Below are 17,317 nucleotides of genomic sequence, written 5' to 3' on the forward strand. Positions count from 1 at the left end.
TGGGTCAGTCACCACCTCTTCTCAGCCCAACCCTACCTCGCAGGGTTGTTGTGAAGATGAAACGGGATAAGGGGAGAACCACAGGTGCCACTCTGAGCTTCTGGGAGAAAAAGGTGGGATATAAATGTCCAGCACCCAACAGGGCCGCCCCTCCCCTGCCCCAGTCAAGGTGCCCACAGGGGATCCCTCAAGGCCAGCCAAGTTATTTGGGCTGGAAAACCCCCCAAGTGCCTTCCCCACCCCCAGCAATACAGAAAAGACCAGTCTTATTCCGTTCATTGTTGCTGTTGCTGTTTTCCAATGCTGTGCGTCTTGTGCATTGTTCTCGTTTGCATTCTTTGCATTTAAATATATTCCTTATTGTAGTGCAGTTTTAGAATTATTTTAAGCCTCCCTAATGCATAGGCACCAGGAGGTGGGGGGGGTGCGGGTGGGGGGGGTGAACCAACATTCTGGACCCTCTTGAACAGATGGCTGAGGTGGCTGGCTCCCTCTGCCCCATGGTGGGGCCGGCTCTGGCTCAGGACAAGCCCCCCCCCAAGCCCACATCAGGAAGCAGAGGGGCTGAGCAGCTTCTCTGAAAAAGAAAAGCCCCTGGTGCCTGCAAACCAGGTCCTGTCCCTGAAGGAACCTCTTTCTTTGAAACACCCCACCCCCACCCCTCTCCCTCTCCCTCTCTCCTCCCCAAGGAGTCACAGAATAGGGCTGCCATACGTCCGGATTTTCCTGGATATCATCAGGATTTCAAAGGCGGAATTGACATCTGGGGGGAGGGATTTGTCCTGGATATTAGGTAAGTCAATCAAAAAATTGTATGGTTTTTGGGGAGGTGTTTTTGTAAATAAAAGTTCAACAACTTTTTTGGGGGGGGTCCTATTAAAAAGCTCAAGAATTCTGGGATGTCCTGGCTTTTCCTTTTTGAAACATGGCAGCCCTACCATAGAAACATAGAATGAAAGACCTGCAAGGCACCCTCAGGGTCATCTAGTCCAACCCCCTGCAATGCAGGACTCGGGGCTAAAGAATTCCTGAGTGATGGCCATCCAACCTCTGCTTAAAAACCTCCTAGGAAGGAGAGTCCACCACCTTCTGATTGAGTTGGTTCCACTGCTGATCATCTCTTGATGTCAGAAAGTTCTTCCTGGTGTTCATTTGGAATCTCCTTCCCTGGAATTTGGATCCGTTGAATCATCATACGATCACAGAGTTAGCAGGGGCCCAAAGGGTCATCTTCTCCACCCCCTGCAATGTAGGAATCCTTGATCTGGGTCCTTACCTTTGGAGCAATGAAAACCAAGCTTGCTCCATCTTCCAGGTGACAGTCCTCCAGATATTTGGAGATGTTTATCGTTCTCTATCTCCTCTTCTGCAGGCTGAGATTGAGAAAAAGGCACCAGATTTCACAGGATTAAAGAACCGCCTCCCTCTGCCTCGCAGTAGGGCCAGCTCTGGCTCAGGGCAAGCCTGCCCCACCACTGAAGCATCGGGGCAGAGCAGCTTCTCTGCAAAAATAACATGAAATATATGGAAGCCCTGCTGCTTGCAAATCTTCCTGGGGAGCTTTCTGGCTTGAAATGTCTCTCTGCAATCTCTCCAAGGCTGCCAGGGTGCAAGTGGGAGCATATGGCCTGATCCAGGCTCTGGGGAAGCCCGGTTTGGCAAGGAGACGTCTGCAGGGCAGAAAGAGCTCTGTCTGGCTGCCAAGGTGTTCAGGAGAAGCAGCTGGGCAGGAAAGGAGCATCTCCAGAGGCAAGGCTGGCTCTTGGCTGGCTCCTGTGAGGGGAAAGGCTCTTTCATTTTCCCCCATGGTTTGAAGTCCAACCAAATCACTCTTATGGGGCAGGAGGGGCACACCCATCATTGGGGTCAAGGGAAGTCTCGGGAGAGAGCCTGTGCACACCTGGTGCTGTCCTGACAGGCCAGCAGGAACCCAGAAAACACCCCCCCCCCCATTGCAAGCTGTCTGTGATGGGCTGGGATTCGGACTCGGATGCTGAACCTGAGAGATCCCAGCCTGCACAGGAGTCCCCACCTCCAGAACCAGCTGAGCCGGGGCTGGGGCATGAGCCTGAAGGGTCCTCACCTGTGCTGGGTCCTCAGGTGCTGGCACCAGCTGAGCCTGCTCTGGCTCCTGAGGTGATGGAGGACCCATTGCCTGCAGGTGCTCCACTCTCAGCCCCGTCAGAGGAAGCTGAGGTGGCCTCTGGGTCCGGTCACCCTCCAGCCTCTCCTGAGCTGCAGAGGCTCAGGGCAGAGAGGTGGAGGAAACTAAGTTCCCACAGGAGGAGTGCTCGCCTGCTGGCCCGGAGAGGCAAGTCACCAGAGGATCGGGGCTGCCCTATGCCTCGGGGCAGATAAAAGCCAGCCAGCCCCAGTCCCAAGTTGCGGGAGCAACATTGTTGGTAGCCTGTTCCTGCCTGCACCCTGTCCTGCTCTTCTGCCAGAGTTCCTGACCTCACCTGACTCCCTGCCTTAGACGCCACTTCAGCTTTGACAGACAGCCTCCATACCGCACCCTCGACCTTGGACTGGACTCAGACCTCGCCGCACGGTTAACCCTCGGGACCAGCACACTGTCCCTCTCCCAGGCCACGATGGGGAGGGGGGCTGGGATGGAGAGGCAGTCAGGAAAATGGGATTGCGTGTCCTTCCTCGCAGCGCTGTTGGGTTAGGCAGCCAAGGTGATGCAGGAAGATTCAGAACAGTTGAGGGAGTTGGGTATGTTTAGCTTGGAAAAGAGGAGACTGAGAGGAGAAATGAGAGCCATCTTCAAATATCTCAAGGGCTGTCAGGTGCAAGATGGAGCAAGCAAGTTCTCCCCTGTAGCTCCTAGAAGCTGTCAACAGGCAACAGATCAAGGAAAGTATTTGGTTCCACTGTATTCTCCCTTGGTCAGACCACACTTGGAATACTGTGTCCAATCCCAGGCACCACAATTTAAGAAGGATGTTGACAAGCTGGAAGGTTTGCAGAGGAGGGTGACCAAGATGATCCAGGGTCTGGAAACTAAGCCTTATGAAGAATGGTTGAAGGAGCTGGCTATGTTTAACATGGAAAAGAGGAGAAATGAGAGCCATCTTCAAATATCTCAAGGGCTGCCCCATGGAAGATGGAGCAAGCTTGTTTTCTCCTGCTCTGGAGGGGAGGATTCCAACCAATGGCTTCAAGTTTCAAGAGGTTCCAACTAAACATTGGGAATAATTTTCTCTTGGCAAGAGCTGTCTGACAGCAGAACAGACTCCCTCTGAAGCTGGTGGACTCTCCTTCATCAGAGGGTTTTTAAGCAGAGGTTGGATTCATTCGCTTTGGTTCTTGCATTGCAGGGAGTTGGACTAGATGACCCTTAGGATCCCTTGCAACCCTTCGATTCTATGATTATAGGTGAAGAACATTTTCTTTGCACATTAAAAGAGCTCTCAAATGTAGCAGGAGCTTGTAACTCCTCTGAGATTTCAAGCAGGGCATCACTTTTAATTAAGGTTGGGAGGGATAATGCTGCCTTGGCTCACTAATGGAGGAGAGCCAACAAACTGAGGCTCAGTCCAGATAAGATGGAGGCACTGCTAGAAGGTGGTTCCCTAGAGCAGATGGTTGGGAGGTGGCCTGCTCTGGGTGGGGCTACACTCCCTCTGAAAGAGTGGCTACATGGCTTGGGGGTCTTCCTGGATCCTTTGCTGTGGCTTGAGGCTCAACTGGCCTCAGTGCCGGGGAGGGTCTTCCATCACTTTTAACAGGGATAGCCTAACTTCTGTCATCTATGCTCTGATAACATCCAGGTTAGATTACTGCAACACATTATACACAGAGCTGCCTTTGAAGACAGTTCAGAAACTTCAGCCGTTGCAGAATTTGGCGTCCAAGTTCCTCTCCCGGACAAGATGGTTTGGCCAATTAAACAGTCAAGAAGGCTCATTGTTGTGTTTGTTATTATGTTACATTATTGTGCTTTCATGTTGTAAGCTGCCCTATGATCTTTGGAGAAAAGTGGTATATAACTTAAAATTTTATCATAAATAATATTAACTGTTCTCTCGCTCAAGGGCAAAAGGGAAAGCTGCTCTTCTTGGGACCTTCTTCAAAGGATGCTACGAAGGCTACTCTGGAAAGACCAACCCTGTGGGGAGCCAGCAAGCAGGATCCAAGCACAAGAGCAGCCCTCCCCTCTGGTGGGTTCCAGCCCCTGGGATTCAGAAGAAGCTTTGCTGCCTCCCATTGAGAAGGTGGTGCTACAAGGACGACTGCAATCGACACAAGGCAATATCCCCAAGGCAACTATCTGTAAACAAACAATAAATGTCCATAAAAATGGCAAAAGTAGTTTCTTTCCCAAATAGGTTTTATCTTAAACCATTGCAAACGCAGTAAATAAAGAGATCACTTGTAATATGTCAGTGGTTCAGTGCTCATTTCTTCTCTTTCCAAAACAGATTTTATCTTGAACAATTGCAAACGCAATAATAAAGAGCCCGCTTGTGATATTCCAGCGGTTCAGTGCTCGGACGTCATTCCAGTTATCTGACGTTTCGTCGCCAAAGATTTTAGTCATCAAGCTGTCAAAATCAGCTGTAATAGAATTGCACTGAATTAACAAGTAGAATAGAATAAGGAAAATTAAAATTTAAAATACATTGAGAATGCATAATTAAGACATGCCTTTAATTTTCCTTATTCTACTTGTTTCCCATTGAGAAAGGCAGACCATAGCTATCTTGGCCAGCAGCCATGAATGACCTCTGCTCCTGGAATTTGCCTAATCTTCCTTTATAGCCACTCAAGCTAGTTCCCCCCAGCGGGAGTGAGATCCAGAGCTGGACTATGCAGTGCGTGAAGCACTTTCTTTCCTCTCTCCTGGATCTTCCACTGTTCAGCTTCACTGGCTGCCCATGAGTGCTCCAGTGTTAGGAGAGAGGGAGAAGAAGGTCTCTCTGTCCTCTTGCCCCTGGCCTTGTGGTACCTTCCCTGGTAGCCATGGCTTCTGAGAGGTCCACAAGGTGCCCCAAAGGACTCAGAGAGAGGCCTGCCTGCCTTTAGCCGGATCCTCAAAGGCACCTCCTATTTGGGCAGGGTGAAGCCAGTGGCCCCAGCAGCCAATCCATTGGGGAGGGTGCAAGGCACATCCTCTTTGCCAGGCGCAAACACACCTTTTGCGCCCCTGCACATGCTTGGCAGAAACCCAGAAGATTCGTCTCCAGCACCGTCCTCTCTCTGTGACCCGGCATCTAGGAAGGCAGCCCCACCCCCCAGAAAATGCTGGCAACATCCCAACAGGAGGCCACCCCCAGGCAGTGCCAAAGAAGGGCCCCATCCGATTCACGAGGCAGATTGCTGGACTGCACAGGCCGAAACAAAAGGCTCATTGGTCACACTCCAGCATGGAGTCCGGCATCCTGATGTCCATCTTGCCCACTGGCCTGCCTGCCTGCAACTCTCTCTGTGCCACTCCAGAGAGCCAGTGTGGGGCAGCGGATGTGCTGGACTGTTGTAGCTCAGTAAGAGACAGGATCAGAGCCAACAAACTGAGGCTCAATCTGGATAAAACAGAGGCACTCTTAGTGGCCGGTTCCCTTAGACTGGAGTGATGGGGGGGCGTTGCCTGCTTTACATGGAATTACACTTCCTCTGAAGGAGCAGGAGCGTAACTCGGGGTTCCTTCTGAATCCCTTGCTGTCACTTGTGGCTCAGGTGGCCTCGATGGCACAGAGTACCTTCCATCACCTTCGGCTGGTGGCCCAGCTGTGCCCCTATCTGGACAGGGACAGCCTAACTTTTGTTGTCTGTGCTCTGGTAACCTCTGGGTTAGATTGCTGCAATGCATGATATGTGGGGCTGCCTCTGAAGACGGTTTGGAAGCTTCACGCTGGTGCAGAATTTGGTGGTCAGGCAAGACGGGCAAGAGAGTTTGAGACTATTACACTAATCCTGGCCCAACTGCTCTGGCTGCTTATTCATTTCCAGGCCAAATTCAAAGTGCTGGTTTTGACCTATAAAGCCTTAAACGCCTCAGGACCGCAATACCTCAAGGACCGCCTCTTCCCATATGAACCCACCCAGACCCTGAGATCATCTTCTGAGGTCCTTCTTCGTGTGCCTCCTCTGCGAGAGGTCTGGAGGGTGGCAACACGAGAACGGGGCCTTCTCTGCAGTGGCTCCCCATTTGTGGGATGCTCTCCCCAGGGAGGCTCGCCTGGCACCTTCATTGTATACCTTTAGGCACCAGGTGAAAATGTTCCTCTTTAACAAGGCCTTTGGCTGATTGACATCCTATGTCCTTTTAAATGTGTTTGTAGAAGGGTGAGGGCTGTTGTTCTGTTTCAGTTTCGGTTCTTGTTTTATTATGTATGTTGTCTTTTTACCTTGTATTTTAAATGTTGTGAACCATCCTGAGATCCACAGGTGAAGGGTGGTATACAAATTTAATATATAATAATAATAATAATAATAATAATAATAATAATAATAATAATTCTTAGCATTGGGCAAGAACCTGGGAAAACAGGGTTGAATCTCCCTACTCAGCCATGGAGCTCACTGGCTGTAACTTTGGGGGGCAATTGGTGCCTCTTATCTGAACCTACAAGGTTGTTGTGAAGATGAAATGGGGAGGAGGGAGAGTCATGACCCCGCCCCCTTGAGCTCCTTTGAGGAAAAGGTGGGATGTGCATGGTGGTCACCAGACTTTCCACCCCACTGTGTTCCCTCCCAAAATCTTCCTGGAAAGAGTCTCGTGACCCCCTGGCTCTCCACTGCCAGACCCTTTGACTGAACAAGGAAAGAGCTGGGAAGGAGCTGGATTCAGAAGATGACACACTTAATTCTGTTCCAGCCTTGGTGAGCGGGGAGTGAGCTGGACCTTCTCCCAGCCCCCCTGGAAGCAGCTCCAAGATATTGCAGGATGTGTCTCAAAGACGCCCCCTGCCCACCCACCCGCCCTCCCTGCTCCTGTCAATGAACCAGTGGGGAAACGCTCATATTAAAACATTTATTTCCAGGGGTGGTGTGACATAATGGAGAATCAGTCGTACGGTCTGTGAATTCAACCACCACCAACCAGCAACCACGAAGAGGAAGAGCGGAGGCCACGCTGGGCCCAGATCCCTCTCCCTGTTAATTCTTTGCTGTACAAAAGAAAAATAAAGTCCTGAAGGCCAGAAGAAGACACTTGCAATGCCTGGGCAGGGTTTCCTGGGGGTGGGGTGGGGCGAAAGGGGGGGGGGAGACAGGGGAGACCATCCATCCCTCCAGCATCTCCAGTCTCCGTGGGTTCCCAGCGCAGGCCTGAGGCACCGGGGGTGTGACGTCCCTGCTGGTGGCGCAGAATTTGGCCCTATTCTCAGTCTCCGGTGAGTTGAAACCGAATGGATTTTTGTCGGGTGCAAACGTGGGCGGCCACGTTTTCAGGAGGAGGAAGAGGAGGAGGAGGAGGGTGGCAAGCACTCTTCAGGCTGCTGCCAGCTTCTGTGTGGTGGAAAGAGAAACAGAAAGAGAGAGAGAGAGAGATCTATAATGCCTGGCTTGGCTCAGCTCCTCCACCAAAGCAGAACCAACCTGGAAGGGCAGAACTTCCACCAGCTCCCTCCCCCCCCCCCTGCCGCCCACCTGTCCATCTAAGCATCTTCCACTCAGGAGAGATGGAGCCAGGTCTCTCCACAACGGCCCACCCCCAGGAGGACTCCAGACCCAGGAAAGAAAAGGCTTCGACACACAATGACTGGCTGAACTGTGGAACTCACTGCCACTAGAGGCAGAGATGGCCAGAAAACTAGATGGCCTTGCAAGAGGACGAGACAAATTCCTGGGAGAGGAGAGGGCTTTCCATGGTTGAGAGACGTGTGGCTCTGCTCTGTCTTCACAGCTGGAGGCCAGTTGCTGGGAACCAGAGGAGGGGAGAAAGTGCTCTTGCGCTTGAATCTTCCATGAATGTGCCTCATCGTCTTTTCAAGCCACCTCTGCCTCCTGTGGATCAGGCCCGTGGTCCATCTGGTCCAGCCTTCTGTTCTCACCGGGGCCAGCCAGATGCCCCCAGGGGAACCCAGCAAGCAGAACAGGAGCACCAGAGCAACTCTCCCTTCCTGGGCCTTCCAGAGCCTTTTCCTCCTCCAAGAATTCCCTTTTGTCTAGTTCTCTTTTCAAGCCATCCAGGCTGGTGGCCCTCACGGCCTCCTGTGGCAGGGAGTTCCACAGTCTAACTCCAGACCACATGGAGGACTTTATCTGTCCTGCATCTTCCAACCTTCAGCCTCCCTGGATGTCTTCTAGTGTTGTGTGAGAGAGAAGGGAAGTTCTCTCTATCTCCTTTCTCTGTGACAAGCATGATTTTACAAACTCCTGTCCTGCTCCCTCTTGCTTGCCTTTCCTCTCACAAAGCAGCTCCAAATGCTGTCACCTTTCCTCATGGGGGATTCACTCATGGGGGGTTTCCCACTGGCACTTGGTTGGCCGCTGCATTAAGATTTCAGTGATGGTGGCCTGACTCTGGCATTCTCTTCCCGGGGAGACAGATGAGAACATTCAAAGAGTCCTGCTGGATCAGGCCAGTGCTCCATCTGGTCCAGCTTCTGGTTCTCACATAGGCCAGCCAGATGCCTCCATGGGAAACCGGCAAGCAGGATCCAAGCCCCGCCACAACTCTTCCCTCCTTCCCTTCCAGCAACTGGGGTTCAGAAGCATCACTGCTCCCAACTGTGAAGGAAAGGCATCAGCCCCTGGGGCGAGGAGCCATCCACACAGCCTGATGCTCTTCCATGAATGTGCCTCATCCTCTTTTCAAGCCATCTCTGCCTCCTGTGGCAGGGAGTTCCGCAGTTCATCCTTGCACTGCATGAAGAACTAGATGTCTTTCCAGCTATGGTGAGCTGGAAGCCAAGGCGTTCTATAATTAGCTTTTTAGCTATAGCTGCTAAAAAAACCAGGTCCTGTTATATGTGGTTTTCTATTGATTCTTAAATGTTTTCTCCTTCCCCAGCTGTTTGCACCTAGTTCTGCACCGGCCCTTTTATCATGTTGGCTCCCGCCAGATTTATCGCCTCCCTGCATTTCATTCTTGGAAGCTGCCTTGAAGGCAGGCTGGCAAATAACAGGAAAAGCCAAGCATTAGGACACAAGAAAGGACTGCTGCTGCTGCTGCTCAGCAGAGAGGGCTCCTTTTTAAGATTGTTTTTATTTTTTATCTATGCCATTTTAAATTGTTGTTGAGATTAATGTTGTATTTTTAGTTTTAGATTGTATGATTTATGTGGAAATTGTTTTCCATTTGGTTGTGTACCTTTTGATGTGTTTTATTGATTGTTTATGACTTTTGTTATGTTATGCAATTATGTACCGTATTTTTCGCCCCATAAGACGCACCTAGTTTTTAGAGGAGGAAAACAGGGGGGGGGGGGGGTATGCTGAATCAAATGTTGTTGACGAGGCTTTTTGCGGCTATCGCTGAAGCCAGAACAGCAAGAGGGATTGCTGCGCAGCAATCCTTCTTGCTGTTCTGGCTTCTGGGATAGCTGCGCAGCCTGAATTTGCTCCATAAGACGTACACACATTTCCCCTTACTTTTTAGGAAGGAAGTGCGTCTTATAAAGCAAAAAATATGGTGAATCTTTTCGTGATGTAAGCCACCTTGAGCATTGTTTTAACTATGGAAAGGCGGCATAAAAAGTAAAATGATGGTGATGAATAACCCAGTTTGGTGGTAACGCCAAACCATTGCTTAGCAGAATGGGAGCCAGGCAGCACTGAGTCGGTCCCTGCCTGTCCCCTGTCCCCCAAATGAGTTTGGAAGCATCTGCCTCATGCTTTGAACTAACCGCAGTTTATTGTGATGCATGAAAATGACAAGCGACAGTTTGCTGGGAAAGTTCAGCACCAAACCATTGTTTCTGATTCCAACCCGCCAGCCCCAAGAAGGATGGCCCAGAAGGTGGGAGACAAAGGGAAGCTCTCATCTCTGTGGAGAAACTTCTGGCACCTGAGGGGGGGGGGGATGGAGAGAGCACCACAAAATATATGGCCCATGATGTGCTCAGGGCAAACAGTGACCTAAAGAATGTACGTGCATTTTGCAAAGAAGATGCGTTTTTAAAAACCTGCCTATTTAGCTTAGAATGTGTGCTTTTAACTGTGAATTTTATTCCTTCTGTTTTTCTACGAACTTAATAATTGTGGGTTAAACCACAGAGCCTAGGACTTGCCAGTCAGAAGGTCAGCGGTTTGAATCCCCGCGATGGGGGAGATCCTGTTGCTCGGTCCCTGCTCCTGCCAACCTAGCATTTCGAAAGCACGTCAAAGTGCAAGTAGATAAATAGGTACCGCTCTGGCGGGAAGGTAAACAGTGTTTCTGTGCGCTGCTCTGGTTCACCAGAAGCGGCTTCGTCATTCTGGCCACATGACCCGGAAGCTGTACACCAGCTCCCTCGGCCAATAAAGCGAGATGAGCGCCGCAACCCCAGAGTCGGCCATGACTGGACCTAATGGTCAGGGGTCCCTTTACCTTTAGCTTTAAGAATTGTGAAGTTGGAAGGGACAGTGGCGGAGGAACCCTCTCCGGCACCCAGGGCGGCGCAGCCCATATGGGCTGTACATTGTGTGGCATCCTGCACATGTGCACTCTGTACGGAATGTCGCACATGTGCTGTGCATATGGGCTGCTGCTCACGCACAGTGGCTGTATGGGCGCCATGCGTAAGAGGCACCCCTATGGACGCTGTGCAAGCGGCAGCCTGTATGGACTGCACATGTGTGGTGACTGTACAGGATGCCACACATGCGCAGTCCGTACGGGATGCCGCTTGCAGGCGTCGGCTGTATGGGCTGCCGCTTGCCTGGTGACCATACAGGCTGCCTCGCAAGCGGCATCCCATATGGATGCCAGTATGGACAGCGCGAGAGAGCGGCATCCTGTATGGACAGCATGTGAGCAGCGCCCATACAGACTGTGCGTGCCCTCTGCCGCTCTACAGCTGGGGGGAGGCAGGAGCTATCTTGTCACCCCTCCCAAAGTGGCATCCAGGGCAACCCGCCCCCTCCGCTGCCCCCTTCCTACGCCCCTGGGAAGGAACATCTAGTCCAACCCCCAATTCCTTTTAATGTTGCTTTTTTATTTTAATGTATCTTATGCATTCTTTTAAAGCATACTTTATGTGCTTTGCAAACAGCTAGAACTTTTGTTTTCAGGAAAGCTGCACTCACATTTTTTAAAAAATAATAATGGCACACATTCACACACGTCATTCTTTGTGCACAGAATAAGGCAGCCTTTAGTCTAGCAAAACCGGATCAACGTCTCCTTGGGAGGGTTACTTACTATTAGAATTACTTTTCAACTATTGTCTTTGTGACATTTTTAGCTTTCTGCATTCCCTCTGTGTCGTTTAAATTTGCATGTGGGAATAATAATAATAATAATAATAATGTTGCAATCTGCTTTGGATGGACTTGGCCAGAGAAGTGACTTTTTAAAATGCCATTCACGGAGCCTTGAGTCCATATCAGGGGGAATAAAAAATAAAATGGGGAAAAATAAATAAAATATAAAATTAATAGATAAATAAAAGAGAGTTGGGGGGAGGGGAGGCTTTACAAGCAAGAGGAGCTGACTCTGGAGGGAGAAAATGCAACAGAGGCTCATTTTCCTTCCCCACCAGATTCACCCTAAGCGAGGAGAGGAGCTCATTGGAGCCCCAAAGTAACCCCAAAGGAAGGACCCAGAAACCAGGCAAGGCCAAGGGAAGCACCCAAGGGTGGGGGGGGAAGGTGGGGTGATTAGTTGGGGGGGCATTCATCTCTGAATTGGCACAGGCACACTTTGAGTTTCAGTTGTTGTATTTTTTCTTCTCCCCACACAAGTTCTCAAAACGGACAAGCCAGCCAAGCCCATTTTTTCATATGCATTAATTCTATCACGGAAGAAACGAAGAAGGGATCTTAAGGCAATTGTGAAATCACACTGAGATCCCTCTTTGCACTGTGCCTGAGCGAATGCAATTCCTTCCCTGGGATCCATTGGCAACCTGGGGCGAAAAGCGTGCAGCCAAACAGTGAGCAGCTTCTAGGATTCGTCCAGGAGAACAAGGGATCGATCCAGCACCGGGGCAACTCCAGAAACAAGATTAAGCCATTTGGAACCCCAAGAAGGAATTTGAAGGAGGCTGGAGGGATCTCCCAGGCGAGCATCGCAGAGGTCTTATGGCTGCTCTGTTTCGGGGTGTTATAACTGCTTTTTATCGGTTATATGGCATTGCAACAGGCCGTCTTTTCTGCCTGGAAAGCTGACTCATAGCCTTGCACAAATAGAAGGAACAAAAGAGCGAAATTGGCACAAAGATAAATGCTGCTGACTCAGCCTGGAGAAATCTCCCTGCCGCCAACAAGACCCACGGAAAGCAAGGCTGGCCGGCCTGCAGCACTGCTGACCCACTTTCTCTGGTGCTGGAGACCCCGGGCTCCGGCTCACAGCTCCCAAGAGAGAGATGGACAGGCTCTCTGACCAGACACACCTCCAGCCCGGCTCTGTCCTGCCTCCTACAGCAGACAACCTCCGCCCATTGGGCAGCCTGGCCAGGGGGCAGGGGCAGAGACCTCCTCCTTCCCCCTCTCCCCATTGGCCACCCGGATAGGGCGCCCCCAGCACCCCTGAACCAAGGAGGGTCATTCCAAGGGCATCGCCCGGCCACACCGGCTGAAGGTATTGAAGGAATATTTTATTTTACACAACGTAGCAACACAGAGTTGATGGGTTTTCTACAGCGTTGGCCCAGAAAGGAAGGCAGGACCAAAGTCACGGGGAAAAGAGGGCAGAAAAGACACTCGGCTCGATTTAGAAATGCTCCCTCTCCCTTTTTTGTCTACTGATCCATCAGAAAAGCAGCCTTCCGTTGGCACAGAGGAAAGAGCAAGGAGGCCCTTCTACAAACGGCTCTTTCTTCCCCCCAGGCCAAGGCTCCTTCTCTCTCTCCTGGGTCCTCGATTGGCTAGGGTGGGACCCGGGTGCCAATCCTAGCAGAGGCGGAGACCCCATTCGACTTTTGTGCTTTCCCCTTAAATCTTTGTTTCCTCGCCAATATTTCCCTCCGGTTGTTAGATTAAATGGAAACCCCAAGAGAGAAAAGGTGGTGTGAAGGGGCGCTCCACGGTGGTCCACACCCTGTTCTGGGCGGAGAGGCGAGAGGGGCAGGAAAAAGCCAGCCACTGCCCCCACCCGGAGACGAGTTCTTGGACAGTGTTTGGAGGGCGGGGGAACCCTCCGTCCTTTTTCAGGACTGGCAAAATAAAAAAAAGAAAAGCCACACACCCCCAGCGGCTCACACCGTGCTTTCCAATATCCACTCCGAACTGGAGAAAGTTGCTTGACCACTATCCGCCTCGGAGGAGTCTGTCTGCAAGAGCATCCCGTTCATGGACAGGCTCCGCTTAGACCAAAATCCGCCCGGCTTCGGGGAGTTAAGGTAACAGTGGTATTCCATTATCTCTCCGTTCAGGGAGTACCTGCGCTTGGCGCGGGACGGGTCGGCGGGCAAGGTGAGGAACTTACTTGGCTTGGCTTGCGCTCTCTTGTAGGCGGGGGCCGCCCCCGGGGAAGAGTCCGCCGGCCGGGCGGCCAGCTGCAGCGCCGTGGAGTTGTTGCGGTTCGTGTTCTGCGACTCGAGGCCGCCGGACGCAGAGGAGCAGGAGGCGCCTTCGCCGGGGACGGCGTCGTGGCTGCCGGACTTTGGCGTGGGCTTGCGCTTCAGCTTTTGGGAAGCGGGGGGCCCCGGAGTCCACGTGGGGGGCAGGGCGGAGGTAGCGCCGGCCCCGGCGGAAGCGGAGGAGCAGGAGTCCTGGCCGGGAAAGGCGTCCGCCGGCCGCCCCGAGCCCTCGCCGCCCACCTTGCAGCACTGCAGGCTCTCCTCGCGCCCCATGGCCTGCTTGGAGCCCGACGGCGGCAGGGCAGCGCCGGCGCCGCCGAACCCTGGCTGCTGGGCCTGCTGGGCCCCGTTGGTCTGGGAGTAAACGTTGCTGACCTTGGCGGCCTTGGGGTGCCCGCCGTTGTTGCACACCTTGTAGCGGATCATGAGGATGATGATGAAGACCAGCACGGAGGCCACGATGATGCCCCCGATGATGATGATCATGGTGCCCCCCAGGAACTGGGACTGCATGAAGTGGCAGCGCACGTAGTCCTGCTCCGTCGTGAACTGGATGCAGCCCACCACACGGGTGGCCGTCAGGGAGGTGATGCCGTCGTCGTAGATGGCCAGGACGCACAGGTCGTAGACCGTCCCCGCCGCCAGGTTGTTGACCAGGAAGGTCTTGCTCGTGGGGGGAATCATTCTGCGGAAGGACAGAAAGAAAAAAGGCATCACTGGCTTGGACTGGGAGGACCAACCTCAGAATCTGAGAAGAGCTATATAAAGGTAAAGGGACGCCTGACCATTAGGGCCAGTCATGGCCGACTCTGGGATTGCGCACTCATCTCACTCTATAGGCCGAGGGAGCCGGCGTACAGCTTCCAGGTCATGTGGCCAGCACTAAGTTATTGTTTTAGTTAAATAGATGGTTTAAATTGTTATGAAGGAAATGGTTATTTTTCTCCTTCCAATAAAGTACAGCAGAAAAGTTCTCCAAATATCAAGTTCACTTATTAAACCTCACAGTAATTTCATAATTATCGGTCTTTGTATTTCTGATAGTAGAACCAAATTCATAATTTTTGATAGAACTGTAGAAACTACTCTGAAAATTTATTAGTCCAAAAACGAAACCTTCATCTGGTTGTAAATATTAAGATGATACCAGCAAGAATGAGTCTTTCTGTAAAAAAAAAAAAAGATTTAAATCAAGTCTTACTGACTAGTGATTTAAATCGCGATTTAAATCGGTTTTGGTCTGAAGCTAAAGAAGAGAAGGCTGAGCTTAAGGCAGAAGCAAGGCCTTCTCTCATCTGTACTGGACAAGGGCAAGGAAATGGGCGCAATGAAGACCTGATATTGCAGCCGAGACGCTGAAGGATATTGCCCTATTGAGAAAAGGGACATGAGAAGCTAAGAAGAACCTGCTGGATCAGGCCATCTAGTCCGGCCTCCTCTTCTCACGGTGGCCAGAAGATGCCTCTTCTGGGAAGCCAGCAAGCAGATTTCAAGCACAAGAGCAATTCTCCCTCCCTGTGGTTTCTGGAAAGTGATAATCGGAGAAGCTGCTGCCTTTGACCCTGGAGGAACAGTACTGTCATTGATAGTCTTTTATCCCTCATGAATTTGCCCAATCCTCATTAAAAGCCATCTAGGTTGGTGGCCAGGGTCGTCTTTACCTGGGGGTGCAAGGGGTGTGGGGTACCCAGGCGCCAAATTCTGGGGGGCGCCAAATGTATACCTAGCATCAAATATTCCTGACGATTCAAGAAACAAAAGCAGTTATTTCAGTTGTGTCATTGTTACAGGTGAGCGATTTTCATCCCCCCAAAATAGCTCAACAACTTTAAGTTTGCCCCCCTAAAATTTTTTGGGGTAGCTAAACTAAATTTGGGGGCACTGGGTGGATCTTTGCACCCCGGCGGCGCATATGCTAAAGATGGCCCTGTTGGTGGCCATTGCTCCCTCCCTCCCTCCTGTGGCAGTGAGTTCCGTAGTTTAACTATGCACTGCATGAAGAGAATCGAATCTCCCCACATTCATTCATTGGATGTCCACAAAGTCTAGTGTCTCCTCAAAACTAAAAAGTCCAGAACACGGCCACCTTTCTTCGTAGAGAAGCTGCTCCAGCCCCTCAATCATTTCGGGGGCCCTTTTCTCATCCCTTTCATTTTTATCCAACTAGGACCAATTCAGCCACCTAGCCCTGGGGATTATCTAATGCTGATTAGATAGATTTCCCCTAAATTGATTTCTGAACTTTAAATTTTATTGTTATTCATGTTTTTATACTTTATTTTATCCTGCTTTCACCATTAAGTGTTTTAGATTTGTTGCTAGCCGCCCTGAGCCCGGTTTTTTAACTGGGAAGGGCGGGGTATAAATAATAATAATAATAATAATAATAATAATAATCATCATCATCATCATCCTTTTTGACGTGAGGCACCCAGAACTGTACGCAGGACTCCAGATGCAGTTGTGCCATAGATTTGGGCAAAGGTATTAGGATACTGCCAGTTTTGCTTCCCCTTTTTTTCCTAATTATCCCTAACACAGAATTTGCCTTTTCCGTGGCTGCCACACACGGGGTCAGCAATTTCATACCTGTTTGGCTTGATTTTATTTCATTTGCAAGCAAGGAGGCCCCCTCAGTCCACGAGCGAATAAGGCCAGCACAGTGACTCAGGGCCTGCAAATGCTTTCAATTCTTTTCCCTGGCCATCACCGGGCCCACGTTTTGCAACCCTGTCTGGTCTAACCTCAATATCTATGCCAGAAATAGTTCCAGTTGCTGCATTTGACGCATCCACGCACCTGTGGTTTATTTCCTTTGGTTTTGTTTCTCGTCTGTCCTTGTTCACCAGCGATCCATCATTCTATTTATTTACATAGTTATTAAAAATATGTATATACCCCTGCATCGTAAAAATCGTAGCAGAGCAGTTTGCGGCAATATAAAACCGTGCAGCTGGCGGTTGCACGGGGACTCGGCCAATTGTCAGCCGATCCTGTATGATCAGGCCATGTTTTGCAGTATTTGGTATAACCTTCGCAGAAACAATTCAACAGATGTTATTTAAGAAGAAGACAAAGGAAAGAAACAAACGCTTCTCGCTGTGCCAGGGAGAGTCAAACAATGGATAAGGAAGACTCGGAAGCAGGACCAGGGGACATGGAAAGGGGCATCCCCAAACTCAGAGCACCGAAGTCGGCAAGAGCTGTGAGCAAAGATAAATGGCCTGTCCTGCTCCCTGCATAAGATGGGATTTGTTCTCTTTTTGAACGTAAGCCGTTGAACCTCCAACATACCCTCCAACACTCCTCAAATGAAAATAGGGACATTTCTCACTTCCCTCCAACTGACCCTCCGCACCCCCCTTTTTTGCCTGTATCCCCCACCATCACAGAGCACTTCCACTACCAATGGGACGCAGCACTGGTGCCCTCCCTACTCCTGAGAAAAGCCCTGAATCCCAATTTTATTTTATTGCATTCTTTGGTAGATTTACAAAAAGGAAAACGCATACCAATATATGCATTTTAGAGAAGGGCGAGATTAGATGCAGGCGCACAATGCATATATATATTTAAAAACCAAGACTCTTCCAACTCCGCTCTGCTCCCCGTTCTTCCTGCCCAGGGTGGCCCTGCCCTCTGCCTGCCCCCCACAACCAGGGGGTCACGTGGGGCTGGGCCTGGCCAGCCGCAGCCTCTCCTCG

At 50.9% G+C, this 17,317-nt stretch overlaps 1 protein-coding gene across 3 annotated transcripts in view; it reads right to left on the reverse strand.

Annotated features, from left to right (window-relative positions):
- Positions 1-6,965: 6,965 nt before the first annotated feature.
- LRFN5 (leucine rich repeat and fibronectin type III domain containing 5) overlaps positions 6,966-17,317 on the reverse strand; it is a 69,294-nt gene continuing 58,942 nt past the window's right edge. Inside the window, exons 3-4 of one of the 3 annotated variants that reach the window (XM_083435525.1) lie at positions 13,520-14,298; positions 6,966-7,455 (exon numbers count right to left, since the gene is read on the reverse strand). In XM_083435525.1, the coding sequence (XP_083291651.1) occupies positions 7,331-7,455; positions 13,520-14,298 (904 nt within the window). In that variant the 3' untranslated portion in view covers positions 6,966-7,330. Of the gene's footprint in view, positions 7,456-12,668; positions 14,299-17,317 lie in introns of those variants that run through there. The other 2 variants (XM_083435524.1, XM_083435523.1) reach the window with 2 other exon arrangements.

Source organism: Podarcis tiliguerta, assembly GCF_965153285.1.
Source record: "Podarcis tiliguerta genome assembly, chromosome: 1".
In the NCBI taxonomy this organism is placed as follows: domain Eukaryota; kingdom Metazoa; phylum Chordata; class Lepidosauria; order Squamata; family Lacertidae; genus Podarcis; species Podarcis tiliguerta.